The 18,902-nt window shown below is 38.7% G+C and overlaps 1 protein-coding gene across 2 annotated transcripts in view; it reads right to left on the reverse strand.

The window, feature by feature from the left end:
• Positions 1-5,769: 5,769 nt before the first annotated feature.
• Positions 5,770-18,902, reverse strand: part of prtg (protogenin) — a 107,766-nt gene continuing 94,633 nt past the window's right edge. Inside the window, exons 12-20 of one of the 2 annotated variants that reach the window (XM_033050177.1) lie at positions 17,817-17,912; positions 16,177-16,363; positions 14,143-14,270; positions 12,648-12,818; positions 11,740-11,931; positions 10,587-10,710; positions 10,066-10,231; positions 8,041-8,151; positions 5,770-7,368 (exon numbers count right to left, since the gene is read on the reverse strand). In XM_033050177.1, coding sequence (XP_032906068.1) covers positions 6,937-7,368; positions 8,041-8,151; positions 10,066-10,231; positions 10,587-10,710; positions 11,740-11,931; positions 12,648-12,818; positions 14,143-14,270; positions 16,177-16,363; positions 17,817-17,912 — 1,607 coding nt within the window. In that variant the 3' untranslated portion in view covers positions 5,770-6,936. Of the gene's footprint in view, positions 7,372-8,040; positions 8,152-10,065; positions 10,232-10,586; positions 10,711-11,739; positions 11,932-12,647; positions 12,819-14,142; positions 14,271-16,176; positions 16,364-17,816; positions 17,913-18,902 lie in introns of both variants that reach the window. The other variant, XM_033050176.1, reaches the window with a different exon arrangement.

Here is an 18,902-nt window from a genome sequence, read left to right on the forward strand (position 1 = left end):
CAAAACGAGTAGTTAAAGAGATGGGCTGTTGCTTGGACTGACCAGGGAGACAATAGATCCTCCTTCCAACACGATGAGGAAAAAGATTTATAATAAATGAAAGTCTGTCAATAAGTGTGATGAACAATTAAGTGTAAGTACAATTCATTTGCTGCTGAATGCATTCATTCATTTAGAGTAATATCCATTAAACCAATGTGTGTGATTTTAGCTCAGATTGGAATTATATTGGGGAATCTGGTTGTCTTTAAAAATAAAGATTAGAATGCACTCAGATGGAAGAAAGAATTGTTGAATGATGTGGAACACAGCAAGAAGCCCTGTGTCAGGGAAGGTCAGAAGTACAGATTCTGAGCTTCTTAGACCACCCAGTGAAATTGCTAAGTATGTTAATGGAACATAATAAACCACAACTTAATGTGAAAGTTAAGTCCAAGCTGATAAGAACCCATAGGTTTACATTTAACTGAAATGGACGATTAAAAAAAATCACTTAGGCAGACCTTCCAACTTATTGAAAGGGAATCCCAATCAGAGGTTGATGTAATGGACAATGCAAACCCTCATCCTCTACTGTCCATTTCTTTACATTCACTTACAACATCACTGAGCTTAAGGGACCCACATCACTCCTGACTACAACCTTCGTTCTAATACAATGATTCAGGTTGTTTTTATTTTGATACGTCTTATATGAGTGCTTATACAAACCCTTATGGTACTTCCTACTTTCTGTTTTGCATCTGCCAAGTCATACTTTTCATGTTGAATTGATGCTTTCAGTTCATTTGACCATTAAAGTTTATGTGTTTATAGTAAGATTACTTATTTGGACCACACAAACTAACCTGCCCTGTTTCTGAAACGTTTCATTCACACATCTTATTTATATTTTCTGGCTGAACCATTTCTCGTCGTTCAATTTTCCCTTTACCTGCGGCACACTCTCTTTTCTCTCCCTGTGTTTATTTTGGAACCATTATTATTCCACCTTGTTGGCTTTGCGAGTTTAAAGTTCTTCCATTTTGCCAGGTGGAGCCTGTCCTGAGGCCAAAATCCTGACTGCTCCAGAACTTCACCTGGGAAAAACAGGCAGTAGTATTTCATTTTAAAACTTTTTTTTTTTTTTTTTTTTTTTTTTTAACACTCATCTGGAGATACAGACACAAGCAGAACGAATCACATCCAAAAGGAGTTTAAATATCTTTAAGGAATCATCATGAAGATGTTTCCCCCATCCATTAAATGTGCCACGATACTGCATTTTATGGAAAACTTTATTTAAACTGTGCAATCATTCAAAATGCAGACTATTTTACAACAGTTTTAAAACATTTTGGCTTTTTAGACTAGTTATATTTTTGGCATGAGTCAGCAAAATTACAGATCAGGCACCTGAGCTCTCGGCAGCATTCACTGTAATGCTGTTATAAAATAGGAACACACAGTTTCTCAGTAAAAGTAGTTAAAGACATAAATGAGGTACATTCACAAATCAAGGCAAACGTTTATTCTCCTGCAGCACTGGACAGAAAGTGAAGCTGATCCCCTGAGACAAATAAAATTTGATATAATGCAGATTCACTGTCCAGAGCCGGGATCACAAACACTGCCTTTACAAGATCATTGGCAATTGAAGATAGAAGGCTCAGAACACCTGAGATATATTGGACTGCACCCTCCACTTCTTCCCTTTAGTTCACATCTTATCAATATGCTCTAAATCAAAAAAAACTAACACATTAATCATTCTCATCACAAATGAATAAAACACAGTAACCAAATAAAAGCAGTTTACAATGACTTTTCTCCCACCCTTCCTAACTGTTATAATGAGTGGTCACGTGACATACTTCAGTACCACCAAGGTGCAAGCAGCAAATGTCACGTAGATACCCGTTACACCAGCCACACAAATTTTAAACATAATTAAAATGAAAATACAATTTCAGACAGTTTAACACATAATTCCAGATTAATGTGCATCAACAAATACTTAACTTAAAAACGAGGCAGTAGTTTTAGTTATATTTTAATTAACATCTCCAATCTCAAAACCGGCAGCAAAATCTCATCAATTGGCCAGCATATTTTCCAGACTTTGCTTTTACTGGTCTTAAAAGGCAGACTACCATCCAAAACTGTGCTTACATTTCCAAATGCATTGATGTTATCAGGCACCAATAATGGGCCCTCCTAATAAATTTTAAAATGTAGCCACTTTAATGAATGTAATTACAAAATTTGATTTGCTGGAAATCAATGACGAGTTTCCTTAGCAATGGCAAGTGAGGTCCTTCATAAATATCTTGCTGTACTATCTAATGATGTGGTGTAAACACCAGTTCAACCTACATCATATCCGAAGCAGAATTGAAAAGTGTGGAAAAAATGCTGTTGAATCTACAACAGTTCCCATGCTTGAAATACTGTACATTACATGGCAGAAGGTATTTTATAAAGACATATTTTCACTGTTTTTTGTTGCAGGGTAATACGGAAGTGATAATGATATCAAACAGATTTTAAATATCTGGATTTCCATTATTCACCCGATTCATGTCCTGGACGGGGAGTGTGTCTTAGCCAGCTAGTACACAAAGCTGGACAGTTACAAGGTGAACAGGGAGGGGACGGGGTGGTGTTCATTATTTTACAGTTGCCTTTGTCAAAAGAAAATTTAAATTATTACTGATGCTCCCCACAGCACAAGGTGCTCTAAGTGGGTGCAACTCTGTAAAATTTGGCTTTATGAACACACATTTTCAAACTTTTCAATAGCTTAAATTGAACACCAGACTGCCCAGAGTAGGAAGATGCACAGCAGGAGAGTAACAGTTACACAAAGTGTCACCATAATTGAACCTCAGCAACTGCTACCTCAATACTGTGGGAATGAGGAGATTGGACAATAAACAGTGTTTTAAACAAACATTAAGAAAAGTCCATAATGATTATTATTCTATGACATGGTGTACAGTATTTCAAAATGACTGCTGTCCAGCAGTAAGATGCCAATTTTGATTTGGAGTGTTAACCATCATCATTTGTAGCTGCATCAAAATAAGCAAGTCATTAAAACAACATTTAAAAGACACATTCCAGGAGCTAAGAACTAAACTCCTATTGTTGATATACAAAGGTGAACAAAAAATAAATCTTTGGTTTTCACGGACGGCTGATCTAGCTGTATTTGAAAACAAAATATTAATACTGAATTTATTGGTTTTTAAAAATCTTTAGTTGTGCTCCTCTGCTCCCTGAAATTTGTCAAGGCATGAGACTGAACACTTTTATTGCTCAATATTGATTACATTATTTAAAGCTATTACAAGTCCCTTTTCCCCCCACATACTCCAGAGCTGTTGTGGCGTTATATTTAATTGTTAGGAAAGTAATGCAAACCATGTAACTGTGAGCCACAAAAATATGCAGTTTTCTTTGGAGAAGGGCTCAGGCAATCACATGATAGCAATTCAACTGAATTCTTAAAGGGAACACACAGGCAACTGGAGTATTTTAACTTATGTTTGTGTAGAAAAATCTGATATTTCAAAAATATTAGAATTTATGTTAATCACAAAAAGAGGTAATTTGCCCATTTAAAAATAGCAAATAACGATTGACGTTTTATGATTAGTTGGATGAAGAGAATCCTCTTATAATTAATAATATGAAACAATTATTGCAATTTGGAGAAGAAAGTACTTTTACAAAATTACATCTTGTTGTACAAGAGAATTCTCTACATTTCATTCATCGATTCTACTGCAGGTTTTATGAAAAGTGACACAGTTTAGACCTGGAATTCAGATACTACATAGATACAGTGCCCCGTCAACATTAAATCTTTGGATATAGTTGCTTATCATTTACCTTTGTATACCGCCTTTACCAACAACACAATGGGATGACACTAATCTGAAAGACAAGTGCTAAACTGACTATAAAACTGATCTACACTATAAAGAGCAGAGTGCAGCTAACCAGAAGTCGTACTCAGTAGTTAGTATTAAGGATCTTTCATTGAGCCGATATTAGAACATCATTCAAACAATAAGATCTTTGGGATTTGGATAATACAAAGAATTGGCTTAACTATTTTTGGACAATAAATCATTGAATATCTATTTACTACAATTCAATTTGTTTCCAGTTAGAGATTGGGTTTTAATAGCATTTGGGCGTTATCACGTCAATATTGCTCATTTTCTAAATTAGGTTTCCAATTATTCTAGTGTAATATGGTATTAGAAAATCAATTCCAATTCGAGACACATACAAGTCACTACTTCTGATTGATTAGAAACTATTATAAAATTAAGAAATTCAACATTTAAATGGCCCAAAAAATCCTAGTAAAAAGTTATGTACATTTTCTTTGGTAAGCTTATTTTAAAGTAGTTTTGATATATCGGCATCGCAGAGGTGTGAACATTTACTGGCACACAATTCTAGTGATCTGTTCTAACTCTTAAAAGCTACACAGTAACTATTTTAAAAGCAATAATTCAAACAAGATACCCTGTCAGTACACCACACACTTGTGTGCGGCAGTTCAAATGTAACAAATATTTGATCCCTGAGGTTAGATAAAGAATAACACTAAAATAGGTTTTATAAAGAGGTAGTATCAAACAGGAGGTGCAAGGCTAGAGCACATGAGAGTAGCAGCTTCTATTCCCTCAACATTTTTGGTATCATGAAGCTCCATTTTGTAATGCAAGCAATTCTAAAAACAAATACAAATGAGGCACCAAATGGTGCTCTTTGGATTGGAACTCTGAAGGAGTTCTTTCATTTAATACCGTTAAGCTGAAGTTGTTTTATAATCAGAAGGTTTATAGAAATTGTGGTGGAGATACAGTTATTGAATATCCAAGCACAAAGTTATATTATTTTAAAGTAACTCTACATCCCTTTCAACTCGATAAAAAAAATTATATTCCTATTATTTTATACATGAATTCCTTGAATAGTTTAATCAGGCTTAAAACTCTGCAGGACCTTTTTATTCCAGGACTCAATTTAATTAAATCAATTAAGTGTGACATTACATAATTTTTCATTTTGTAGTTTGTTAAATGAAGGCATTTGATGAGTTTGGGGGGGGGGGGGGGGGGTGGGAAGTGGGTGAGGGTGTGTTAGAGGGGTTTTATGTCAAATCGTTTAAAAAAAAATAAAAAGTACTGTTAATTAATTTAAAAGATGACATTGAAGAATTTATTGACATGGAACTGCCTATAATTAAATGTATTTAGTTTACCGTGATAGGTGTGGATTTTTAGTGAAGGTTTTTTGGTTAAGGCTAGCCAATACCACACACTTCAAAGCTGCAGGGAAAAAAAATTATAAGAGTCCACTTACTAATTTGAACATGTCACCAAGTGGCACTGGAAATTCACTTGGAATATTTAACTTTAGGTAAAGTTTAATTCATAGGTAGACACAAAATGCTGGAGTAACTCAGCAGGACAGGCAGCATCTCTGGAGAGAAGGAATGGGTGACATTTTGGGTCGAGAACCCGAGTCTGAAGAAGGGTCTCCACCCGAAACATCACCCATTCCTTCTCTCCAGAGATGCTGCCTGTCCTGCTGAGTCACTCCAGCATTTTGTGTCTACCTTTGATTTAAACCAGCATCTGCAGTTCCTTCCTACAAAGTTTACTTCATCTTCAGTTTGAACATTCTCATCAAGTTGAACTTTCTCGGTGTCCTGCACTTACAGATAATAAACTCACTATACACTCCACAAGATTTCCCTTTGAGAAAAAGTGAACGCAGCAAACCAGAATGCTCAAGCACCATCCCACTGGATACAAATCTTGTTTGAAATGGACCAGTCACATAGTTGCCGAAGCATCTGTTAGAATGCATGAAATCAGAACTCAACCGGCGCAGCACAAGGCTGTGATAGGGGTCAACGCAGGAGGCATGTTTTCCCTAATTTCTGCATCTGCATTGTATTTTCCAGTTTCTAGAACAGGAAGCATCTAGGTAATCATTTCAGTTAACCCTGGCCTGCTTCAATTAGTCTGCTGTGCCTCCCAACAGATAGTCAATGAAACTGGATGTACTCATAGCTTTTCAGCTTCAGATTCAATGGGAATACATTCACTCTGCCTATAGCGCAGAGTTTGGATATCTTTCAAAATTAACATTATGGACAAGCTCAATAAGAACATCAATGAGGCACAAAACTTCAACAGGCATCTCATTCAATCCAAAGCATTGCTTTGTTTCTCTAATCAAACCAGCTCTACAAATTTCCCTCAACAGCTTCATGTAAATGCACAGTGTAAATGTAGCAGCTGTGTAAAGTCATTTAACATTTCATGGATTGAAATTATGAATTCAAAACCTTCCAATAACTTGACTGGATATCTTATTTTATATTAACAATATAATCAAGACAACTTCAGCTCAAAGGCACTGTGTATATGGCCCCATTTCAGAATCTCACTTGCTCATGTAAACAGATCTTTAGTCAAACACTCTCATGGCAACGTCCTTGCAACCCCTACATCACAGCAGAACAACACCAACAAACATTTTTTTAATCATAACAACACATCTCTGTAAGGAAGTATCAACTATTAGGTAATGGAGTCAAATCCTGTTAAATACTGGGGTTTATCATTAGGTAAAATTGAGGTAGATTTTTTTCAGCAGAAAACCTGAAACAATATTTCTGCTCCAATGATATACCTTTCAAATTAAAATCAAAAGAAATGTAATGGTCCTTTTCACATTTTTTTGACATAGACATTCATGGCGGTTAAAATAAAAAATATGTAACATTCATAAACCAAGTGTGTAAGAACCTGGAGTGACTAAAAAAAAAAATGACCCAGACTTTCTTTCCAGAGTGTTCTTTGGCTTACTGCACATTTGTCCATTGTACAGATAAATTATTGTGAAACTGGATCTGGTTGCTTAAATTGGAAATTGGTTGTTGATGTTTTCACTTGTTGGTTTTGAAGACATGTGGCTTGGTCGAGGCAACGCCAGTAGGTCAGAGGTAGTGGAATGAGAAACAACCAACACACGTTGATCTTCCCCGGAGGTAGGCTGGACAGGAATGCTGGCAGTTTCCCCCTGGACAGACGATCCCAAGAAGGCAGGTGGATCACACGTGACAGAAGAAAGGTGCAGCATTTCCATCTCCTCCCTGGAATCATGCGAATACCTGCCCGAATCTCCAGTTTCGTGGCTTCCATCACTGTTGTGAGAATATTCGGTATCTCCCATGGCGGTAAACACAGCTGGCAATGATGTGGGGGGAATCAGCACCGAGTCTCCCGATTCCTCACGGCTCAGCTCAGTCAACTGGTAGGGGCTCACGCCAAACCCGTTTCTTCTCACTGGCTGCTAGAAAAAGAATGGTGATTTAGAAACAGTTTCAAATCCCAGACAATGCCCTTGGTTGGAATGAACATTTAACCTTTTTTCCCCCCCATAGAGAACTCAAAATATTCAAACTATTGTACTATAAACCAAAATACAACCATTGCAAAACTAGGACCACACTGTTAGACTTTATCCATAATTATTTAAATAAAGACAGCAGGCAGGCGGCCAATTGAATACATTTTGGCAAGTATGGGTCTAAATGAGCGAAAATAAGTGATTATGAATGGGGAGTAATGAAAGGTATTGGTGCCATCAGTTGATGAGCAAGTGTGACTTGCTGTGTGAAACTGCAATTGCAGGATTCATTCATCATGTTGAGTTAATCAGGTCAAGCACTTAAAGTAACCAAAAATAAAACTGATTGTAATTGACAAGTCAAATCAAGCCCAACAAATTCCAATTCTATTTCTGGCAGGAATTGCTCTCATTATAGATACTGTAGCAAGCATCAGCTGATGCAAGAAATTGTCAAACAAGCCCAAATCGCAGTCTATGCAGTCCAGCGACTAAAACCAGAGTCTGAGACTACTTCCATCCTATTCAATCTCACCCCATCAACAAATCTTACATTATCCTTCAATGCAAATGTATGATCACAACTACTTTAGCACTTGTTCCCAATCGTACCTGCTCCTCCTTGAATGTATTTGTTGATCTCTTTTTTCTTCCAAACAAAAAGCATTTTTTGGACTTTTCTTTTCTGTGACCAGAGTTGCTAACGATCAGATCAGATCCACCCTGTTGTAAAGAGTACATTCACCAAGGTTACTTAATGCTCACTTGCAGCCTGCTGCGCAGAATGTGCTCAAGTTGCACTTTGTGCTGTTGGCTTAGGTCACGACCAGAAATGTCTGTCCATTCCCTCAGCAGATGCTGCCTGACCTGCTGGGTTCCTCCAGTACTTTGTGTTTCCCTCCTTTCAGCTTGCTCTTAAACCAATTACTTCATTTGTTTTCCACTGTTTAGAGGCCTGAAACTATTTCAGGCTTTAACAAGATTCCTCATCAGGATGTCATACAGCATGGAAACAGGTCCTTTGCCCCAATTTGTCCACCCCGACCAATGTGCCCCATCTGCACTAGACCCACCTGCCTGCATTTGTCCCATATCCCTCTACATTTATCCCATATCCCTCTACCTTCTGAACCTTCTGAATGTTGTAGTCGGCAGGGCAGTACTCTGCATATCGCCAACTTACACAATTTTACATTTTTATCAAGCCAATTAACCTACAAACCTGCACGTCTTTGGAGTGTGGGAGGAAGCCGAAGATCTAGGAGAAAACCCACGCAGATCACGGGGAGGACATACAAACTCCATACAGACAGCACCCATAGTCAGGATCGAACCCGGGTCTCTGGCTCCGCATTTTGTTGCAAGGCAGCAACTCTACCGCTGCGCCACCATGACCGCCCTCTACATTTATCCTATCCCATGTTAAATGTTTCTTAAATGTTGTGGTAGCATCTGCCTCATTAGGATTAATGCCTACGTTTACATCATTAGTCTCCTTCTTAAATATAACAAGTTTAACAAAAGTACTCCTAAAATGCTTTTTGTGCTTTCTTCTGCTCAAAATAAGTTTCTATTTTTGTTAGAATTTCAGATTGGTATGTAAAATACTCATCTTCAATTTTCTCTGTTCCTGGTTTCTCTCTTCCTTTTACTTCTCAGCCCCCAAACTATTTACACACATGTCCCCAAGTCTTTGGAACTGACATAATAACTAAGTGGCACTCTTCATCTCCACCCCTGGGAGCAAAGGGTGAGCAGACCTTCATTAGGCAACACCAAATGAGATCGCTGCAAGGTACTTTGGAATGTCCTCAGATTGTGCAGACAAGATATAAATGCAAATAATTTTCCATTATTAAGGCCAAAGATGCCTGAAGATGGGAGCACAGATGGTTAACGTAATAAAGGAGGCACGTGGGATGCTTGCCTTCATTAGCCAGGATATAAGGCGCAAAGAGGTCTTGATTAGGACGCAGCTGAAATGCTGGGAGCAGTTCTGTTCATCAACAATGAGGATATGGATATGGATTGCACTGGGAGTGGGCAGAGGAGACTCACCAGGGGTCGAACATTTCAGTTAGGAAGAGAGATTTGAGAGGATTAGTTTGGACTGGATAAAACTTAGGGGCTATTTGGTAGAGTTACACAGAAATATGAGAGGCATGAATAGAAACTTTACCAGATGATAGAGATGTCTAAGACCATAGGAAATAAGGTTTAGGTGATTTAGAGGAAACCAGAAGAATGGTTTGTGACTCAGAGGGTGCCTGCAATCTGGAACGCACATCTGGATGTGGTGGTGAAGGCAGAGACTCTCACAGAAACATCTGGATGAGCACTTAAATCAACTAGGAATAGTAGGGTATGATTCAAGTGTTGGTAAATGCAATTAGTCTGGGTAGGGCCAGCTTCTTTTCTAAAATAGTGCAAACTATTTACTATCATAAAGAAGGTACAGGATACTGAGTGGGATGATCAGCCATGATCATATTGAATGGCGGTGCAGGCTCAAAGGGCCGAATGGCCTACTCCTGCACCTATTTTCTATGTTTCTAGGTTTCTAAGTAGTGCCTTGTTTTGGAAGGAGAAGAGGCAAGCAACATAATAACAATATGAATAAAACAAAAATAAAATTACCTTGGTGTCCAAGAAAGCATTTTCAGGCATCATTGGCATTAAGGTTTCCATATTTTCCCACTGTTCATCCTTACTCTTGGCAAGATGGTTCCCATTGACCAGTGGGCTCGTCACATGTGCTAACTGAACATTCCCTTGTTGCTCAGCTTTGACAGCACTGGATTTCCTGGACAAACAGAAACATTCACCATTTAAAGGAAACTTCAACAAAAATACTGACATCATCAGATTGTGCAGGTGCTGAATGTAGTCTCAGTTTATTCACTGGTGTAAGTGGAAATGGCAGAAAGCTAGTAAATGCTACCTTTTTCCAAAAGATGACATTTTAGTAAAAATGTTGTTTAAATACAAGTAATAATGAGTCTAGGTGGGGCTGGTGGGTGAAGATTTGCAGCACACAGACGGCTGAACATCTCCCACTCACAACAATTATATTCATAATATTTAGATTACATTTCAATATAAATCTTTACCCATTATCTTTAACTGTCTGCATGTTGTGTCCAACACTTAAACAATACCTTGCTTTGCTTCTATAAAGGAGGATCAGGATGCAGATGATAATACAAGTCAGGGCAATGCAAACTCCAACGATAATCCCAGTCATTGATTTTTGGTCCAGGTGGTAAAACACATCAGAGTTACCTGTGGAACAAGCAAAGTGGTATGTTCATTAGAACCATAGAAACTAGTTAGTATGGCTTTGTGCAGAGAAGGTCAGTCACAACTTAGGCTTTTTTGAGCAGGTAACAATGAATGATGAGGATAGGGAAGTAGATGTTGACTATGTTATAAATATATTATATCCTTTTAGCTTTTGGTATTACTTTATCAGAAATCTCCACCATTAAATTCATTTTACTGGGGAATAAAAGCACTTAGAGTACAGGTTATTCTGCTATAACACAACAGTTGAATATCTAAGAAACCTCAGGTTATATGCAATTGTGTTATAAAAACAATTATGTTCATGGGGGGAAAAAAGGAGCGAGAGTGTTTCACACTCAGATTAATAAACTATTTTTCCTGCAGGATTTTCAAATAAAGGTCTTTTTAACAAGTTTATTTTTGTTAGTGGAAGCTAAAAATACTGAAGGCTGCATGTTACTTGTTTAATAGACTTTCATTGCAGAAGCAATTGCTTTCAATTTCAGGCACAACCAGTGATGTAAGTGATAGACAGCTTTCTAAAGGGACAATGGTGTCTGATTACTGCAGGAAGGTGAACTGCAGGGTTTTTTAACTCCAGCCTGTTTCCTTCCCTCAAGAGTTTTTTTTCTGCTTGCCAAATTCCAAAGGAACTCTTAAGAGGTTCCCCAGATCCCGCTCAAAATTGCATTATAACCAACTCAGCCAGCGTATCTCAAATAGTGTTCCTTGATTATCCAATTAGCTTTATGGAAACATGCATTGCTGTAGAATGTGGATTAAACTAGCATCTACTTCATACATTCCTAATTCACTGTTTCACCTCACCTCATTATAGACATGAACAACATATTAGAATTAGAATAGATTAAAAGTATCTTGAGCCACAGTGTAAATTGCCCAGTTTATCTTTCTTTGTAGCTCAGATCAGCATTTCACTAAGAAGGGCGTTCATTTAATTTACTGCAAAATACATCTGGCAGTAAAAGATGCACAAAATTATATTGGTTTTGGCTATCTATTTACCTTTGGCATCTGCACTGCTGAGAGAGTCAGACCACTTTGGCCCTTGACTGAAGTATACAGTCTCTGTAGCAGGGATCACCAGTTCGACAATGTTGGAAAAGGGTCCCTCTCCTACTTCATTTGTTGCAGATATTTGAATGAGGTATACATTTCCCGGATCAAGGTTTTCCAACAAAGTCATAGTAATTGATCCTAAAAAAACAACCATAACATTAGTGGATTGAAGGCTAAAAACAAAAAGTGAAACAAAGGCAAGATCTCTTGAAGCAAGCACAATGCATTATTTCAATATAACAATTTTGAAAATTGCAATGAATACATTTGGCAGGTCAACTTGTACCTGACACACAAAGTCAGCAGGATGGTGCGGAGTAACAAATTGGATTAAAGTTTGTTCCATGTATGGACACATGTGGAAGAGCCTGCTGAATTATGCAATGCCAGATACATTTCCATTACGTTTGCTGTACAGGGATAATGGACTGGGGAATGGGTATGAGACCAGGCCCAACCCAACAGGACGTGGCCACAAGTTCTGTGTTACCTGTGCCTATGGCAGTGAGAGCCAGCTGCTGATAAGCAACAAGCATCATTTGCACGAGGCAATGAACACCTTCAACACAAGAGATTCTTCACTACATGACATTCATTGCTGTAGCTGCCATTGAGTTGACCACTGACCAGGCCTTGTTCATTCATAATCATCAGGCCACATGAGTTTTCAGCCAGGATGTTGGATCACAAACATGTTGTAGGAAGCTGGGAACATTATGGACCACTTTGGCTGTAATTTACTGCACAATTCTCAGACTCTCATTTTCACTGAAAGTTTAGTCAAGTAGTTTGCAGCTTCCAAATTTGAAACTGGACAAATGCTCAAGAGTTCACACTTGCTGAGTGAAGCTCACCTTCCCGATGGAGCACTTGCCACTCGCCACCAATCCAAGCCTTCCTCGAAGCATACAGGATGGTGTACTGAGTGACAGCGGTATTGGTGTTTTCTGGGGGCTTCCAAGAAATGAGAGCAGTTCCTTCTTCTATCAACGTGGCTTTGACTCCTGAAGGGGGATTGGTTGGAGCTGCAAGAGAAATTAATAACAGAGTGTCAGATTCATAGAATTCAGAAACAAGGTATTTGGCCCAACTCATCCATGCTGACCAAGATGCTCCATCCAAGCTAATCCCATTTGCTTGCGCCTGGTCCATATCCCTCTAAACCTTTCCTATCCACGTTCCTGTCCAAATATATTTTAAAAGTTGTAATTGTACTCTCCTCAAGCTACTTCCACTGGCAGCATGTTCCATAACCCCAGAAACCCTGTGTGCAAAAAATTTACTCCTCTGGTTCCTATTAAATCTCCCCCCCCCCCCCCCCCACCTTAAACCCATGCCCTCTAGTTCTTGATAGGCACAAAAAACTGGAGTAACTCAGCAGGACAGGCTGCATCTATGGAGAGAAGGAATGGGTGACGTTTCGTGTCGAGACCCTTCTTCAGACTGGTTAGGGATGAAGGAAATGGGAGATATAGATGGTGATATGGAGAGATAAAGAACAATGAATGGAAGATATGCAAAAAAGAAACGATGATAAAGGAAACAGGCCATTGTTAGCTGTTTGTAGGATGAAAATGAGAAGCTAGCGCGACTTGGGTGGGGAAGGGATAGAGAGGGAATGCCAGGGCTACCTGAAGTGAGAGAAATCAATATTCATACAACTGGGCTGCAAGTTCCTCCAATTTGCATTTAGCCTCACTCTGACAATGGAGGAGACCGAGGACAGAAAGGTCTGTGTAGGAATGGGAAGGAGAATTAAAGTGTCCAGCCACCGAACCCTCTCGTTCTTGATTCCTCGATGATGGTAAAAAAAGACTCATTGTTGGCATGGATGTGGGGCTGATGCATTGATTCTTGAAGTTGCCCTCAAGTCATAGCATGTTACCCTGAGAAGTATAATTTTCCTTCTATGGCTGTCAATCTGTTAGCCAACATTTGATCTATGTCAGTATATTATCCTCAATCTCATGTATTCATAAACATTTGCTATCAGCACAAAATTTGGAAACATTTTGTGGAGTAAGGCCCATAGCATCTGGAATTTCACTAACTAAACTTTTTTTTGTGCAGGATACTTCTATCCTAGTTTACTTTGGAATCGTCCATTCCTTTCAGATAGAACACAACTCCATTAGGAATGGCCTATTGTTTTCAAAAATTTCAAATGTGAACATAAAATACCATGATAAACTCATGCCATATATTGAAATCTCTTCAATGACGGAATATGCCATAACCGTATTTGACCGTGAAAATGAGAGGTTTAAATTCAGGTAAACATTTGTTTCTTAGTAGATGTGATGGGGTTATTTGGGTTCTGAGCTGTGAATAGAGCGATTTTGTCCTTACCTTCGGGCAAGGTCAGCTGATAAACCACTGGGCTCCAGGGGCTGGAGAGCTGGTCTGCATGAAGCCGCACTGCAAACTCGTACTTAGTGAAGGGTTGCAGACCAATCACGAGCATGTGCGTCTCAGAACTGGAAAATTAAAAAAAAAAAGGATTATCAGAAGAGAAATGTATTCAGGGCTGATTTGATAGCTGAGCATTGTGCACTGTACATTGAAAACAGGATTGAATAAAATGCATTGGTTTGTGGTGTCCTATTTGCATGTTAAGTACAACATTATAATAAAATAAATATGAAACAGTTTACTATAGTTGTAGGTAGACAAAAGTGCTGAAGAAACTCAACGCATGCGGCAGCATCTATGGAGCGAAGGAAACAGGTAACGTTTCGGGCCGAAACCCTTCTTCAGACTATATTTACTATAATTACTATAGTTGTATTGTATACTTGGGTCATGCAGCTTCTTTGCCCAGGTAACACCAAATATAGCAAGCTGATAACTAAGGATTAAGGTAACCAATGACAAAGTGTATAGGAAGGAACTGCAGATGCCGGTTTAAACCGAAGATAGACACAAAAAGCTGGAGTAACTCAGCGGGTCAGACAGCATTTCTGGAGAAAAGGAATAAATGATGTTTTGGGTCGAGACCCAGACTGTTCAACTGGAAGAAATTTGCTCAAGAATGACACCTCTTGTAAAAGCAAAAATAACCCATTCATGATTATATTGGAGGTACACAAAATTGCTGGGGAAACTCAGCGGGTGCAGCAGCATCTATGGAGCGAAGGAAATAGGCGACGTTTCGGGCCGAAACCCTTCTTCAGAGGAGGATTATATTGATTATATTGGGACTATTTCGTTCAGACCGAAAGGTCTGAATGGCAAATAAAGGAATCTAATCTAATCTAAAAAACTTTTCTTTTGTTGGTATATACATTTTCAAAATGATTAATTGTCGTTTATTTCCAAGTATTTGCAGTAATTCCCTCATTATTCTGATGATAAGCAACGCAGGATGACATTTATTGTGGCCTGTGTTTCCGACAGTTCACTTCCATGAAAAGAAAGAATTAGGTTTTTTCCCCCGTGTGAACTGCATGCTCGAAAGGTAAGTGGAAAGAATGCTCAGTAGAGATTTAAAAAAAAAAAAAAAAAATTTTAATTGTTGATTTTGGATCAGTGCATCAAGGATGGGGTAACAATTATGAGAAAAATTAACTAAGTAATCTAAGATCTGAACCATTAACATTTTGCATTGGGCAATCCTGCAACACTGCTGACCGAGTCACTTCACTAGAACAGGGTGAAAGAAAAGGAGGCTGAGTTACAACACAGCTCATTGCTTGCAATGTGACTTGTTAACTTGTAATAAAAATAGTTCAGAATTGTTAAACAAAGAATGGTTTAGTGCCACATCACAATGAAAATCATAAGTAAAAGTTTATGGTGTTTGTCTATAAAAGCTCTGTTTAGTTAAAAGCTTCAGCCTGTCTGCAGCTGCCCTTCCCCCTCTGCAACTCTAGAGTAAACAAGTATCTGATCCCAGCTCTCTCCAATGAGTCAGAGGTTTCTTTCACATTGTCCGACAACAGATGATACCAGGAAGGTGACCAGCATATTTGCTATCTGACATCCTTATTTACCTTGAGATAAGATGGGAGAAGTTCTCAATAGTGGATTGGCCCTGATCACGAGGGGCAGTTGTGGACACCCACAAGGTGTAGCAGACAGACACATTTGTAAAGCCGAGAGTTAATTGAAAGCGAATCAGAGCCCGACTGCACTATGATAAACCATTGTAAATATTGAATGGCTTTGTCAAATAGCTTCACACGTACAGGGGCACAGGTTAACTTTGAAGGTAGTTACAGTAATAGCTATGTCAGGAATTATTCAAAGTCTGGCTCTCAACAATTTCCACGATACTGCAAAATAAATTGACAATTTTAAAAAAAAGTGACTTTTCTTGCCACTGTAATAAACACCATCATTAACACCTAGAGCTGTAGATTTACAGAGAGGGAATCAACTTACGTTTGAAGGTACATGACAAGTGAAGCATTCTGCAGCCCCACAGGGTTACAGCGGACAGTATAGTTGATCACTGGTGCTGCAGTGAAAGCCGGCTTCCCCCATTGTAAGGAAATAGAAGATGAACTATTGGCTTTCGCGTACAAGTGATGAGGAGGGGGTGGTGGAGGCACCATGCGATCTCGAACAGCTGTCAAATAAGAACATACACATTATTCATCTCCAGTAGGTTTTCAAAATGTTTAAATAATGGCAATATGTTGTGAAATTAGAAATGCACTTTGAATTTTTATTTGAAGGCCAATACCATAAAATCTATATGCGCTACAGTTTTTTATCAACCTGGAAAAGGGATAAGTATTGATGGTTAACAGCTGCATGCAAATTCTGTACTCAGGGGAAAAGTTGCTATTGAAAGCCCCAGATATAGCCAAAATAAATTGAACAAGACTGATCTTCAAAGCATCCGAATATGGAACAACATGTACATTTTTGTCAACATATTAATGATTCCTTTGGAAATGCAATGGACTGCAGATGCTGGAATCTTGAGCAAAAATAAACAAACTGCTGGAGGAATTCAGCGGTTGTCTTTTTGTTGAATTATTCCTTTATTGGGTTAGCAAAACAAGGATGTTGGATTCCAAGAATATATGATTAAGTTCTACACTGGAATCGACGTGGTTAAATAATGTGCGAGGGGTTTAAAAATTTTTTTTTTTTAAATACATTTGGGAAAATTCTGATGTTTCACCAACCAGCTGAGCACTAGAAGTATTGATTGAGAGGCACACAAAGGACAAAGACCAGGCTCCACTAGAATTGCTATCCAATTCACCGCATAGACTCAGAGCATAGATCTATAGATTGCTGAGAATTTGGAATTTTGTGATATGTTCCACTTTTTAGACTGTAGTGGCAGTTCACTCCCATTTTCCTTCAAACACACAAACTGGTTCAGAAAATTCAGTTTGCTTGGGATTTTTTACTGCTGGACGAGAAGATTTTCCCGGCGATTAGATGTTACTCTTAAACATCAGAAGGTACCCATGTCATTTTATGTTACAGTGAAATCAGTGAAAAGTTTTTCAGTGAAATCGCTGAGTTGAAAGGGAACAGGAAATGTACAAACACTGCACGCCCCAGGTCCAGCTGCAAACCTACCCATGTTGCTGACCCCCCAACTCCCCCCCATACACTTGGCCCCAAACTCCTGATCCTCTTCCCGGCTGCCCTCTGAGCCCACGCCTCCATTGAGTGAGCCGGATGCCCAGCAACCAAGATTTACAAGCAATCGGATACTGGATTATTGCAGTTTTACTGCCAATAGTTTTCCTTTATCTGTTGTGCAAGGTCTTGACAGAGTGAGAAAATAGTTTATAAAACCCCAGAGAAAATAAAATCCAATTCCCTATAAATCGGAAATGATTTACGGGAACCAGTGAAACTGTTGGCTGCTTTGGCTGCGACTGACAGGATGCTTTATTTTAAAACAGCCACACCAACAGCATCACTTCAATGGTTCATTATTGGTGTTGAAGATTTAGCAGTGGACAACATTCTAGGAATTTTACTTAAAATATACACAACTTTTCAATATGAAATGAACATTATGAGACATCGTCTATGTATTGAGCACTTACACACACATCCTGGGGTGCTCACTGTCTGGTCTGCCTGGTAGCCTTCACCCATAGAATTATATGCCAATAAACGTATGTGATATTTCCTTCGAGGGTCTAAAAAAATAATAATATCCAGTATTAGTTGATAGTTTTACTGTGATCGCCTTCTTCCCCCACACTCCACTTGATAGTCCCTGTACATCCAGTCAGTGTATATCCTCACGAATCATATAACAATTACTCAAATGGATCCTAAACCAGGCAAATGTAAAACAATAAATTGGATGCTTGGAATTGAAAAAGTGGGAATCTAAATAAAATGGAATTAATAACATTTATAAAAAATCATGCAGACATGACTGGTGGATGGATGGGCGATCAGGAAAGTTGCAAACTAAATCCCAAAATATTAAATCAATCACAGTCTGAAGAAGGGTTTCGACCCGAAACGTTGCCTATTTCCTTTGCTCCATAGATGCTGCCTCACCTGCTGAGTTTCCCCAGCATTGCCTACCCAAAATATTAAAATTCAATACCATCCTCCCAGAGCAAACAACTACTGCTTTATGTTTTTCCTGTCCTAGTATTGAAAAATTCCCTTTACTGATACCAAATCCCAATTCAGTGTACAATATCCCTCATTGTTTTGGACTTGGTTACTGTGGGCTATGGGCTTTATCTTTACCAGTATTCTTGCTGTAAATGCAGAATGCATTAAGTTTGTCAAGAATATCATGATTCTTAAAATATTTCAAGCTGATGCAAGTGTGTAAAAAAACAATTCAAACAGTTCAAACAATACTAAAACCAATGGGTTCATAATCTTTCTGAATGAAAGCCCCATTTGTTTAACATTTGGTTATCTATGCAACCTTCCCCCACCCCCATAAACACTTGATGACATCATGGGTCACTCCTTTTAAGGAATTGGGGCTGGCCAATGGGTTCTTGATGGCTTCTCTCATTCCCACTGCCAGGGGGAGATGGTGCATCAAGGAAATTTGCACATGACCCATTTAGGTGTTAGCTAAAAGGCCCAGCCCTACCTCGCACATTGATGGAGGCGGCGAGTTTCTCATCTTCCTCTTCCTACCAGTAACATTC

This window comes from Amblyraja radiata, chromosome 34 (assembly GCF_010909765.2).
Source record: "Amblyraja radiata isolate CabotCenter1 chromosome 34, sAmbRad1.1.pri, whole genome shotgun sequence".
NCBI lineage: Eukaryota > Metazoa > Chordata > Chondrichthyes > Rajiformes > Rajidae > Amblyraja > Amblyraja radiata.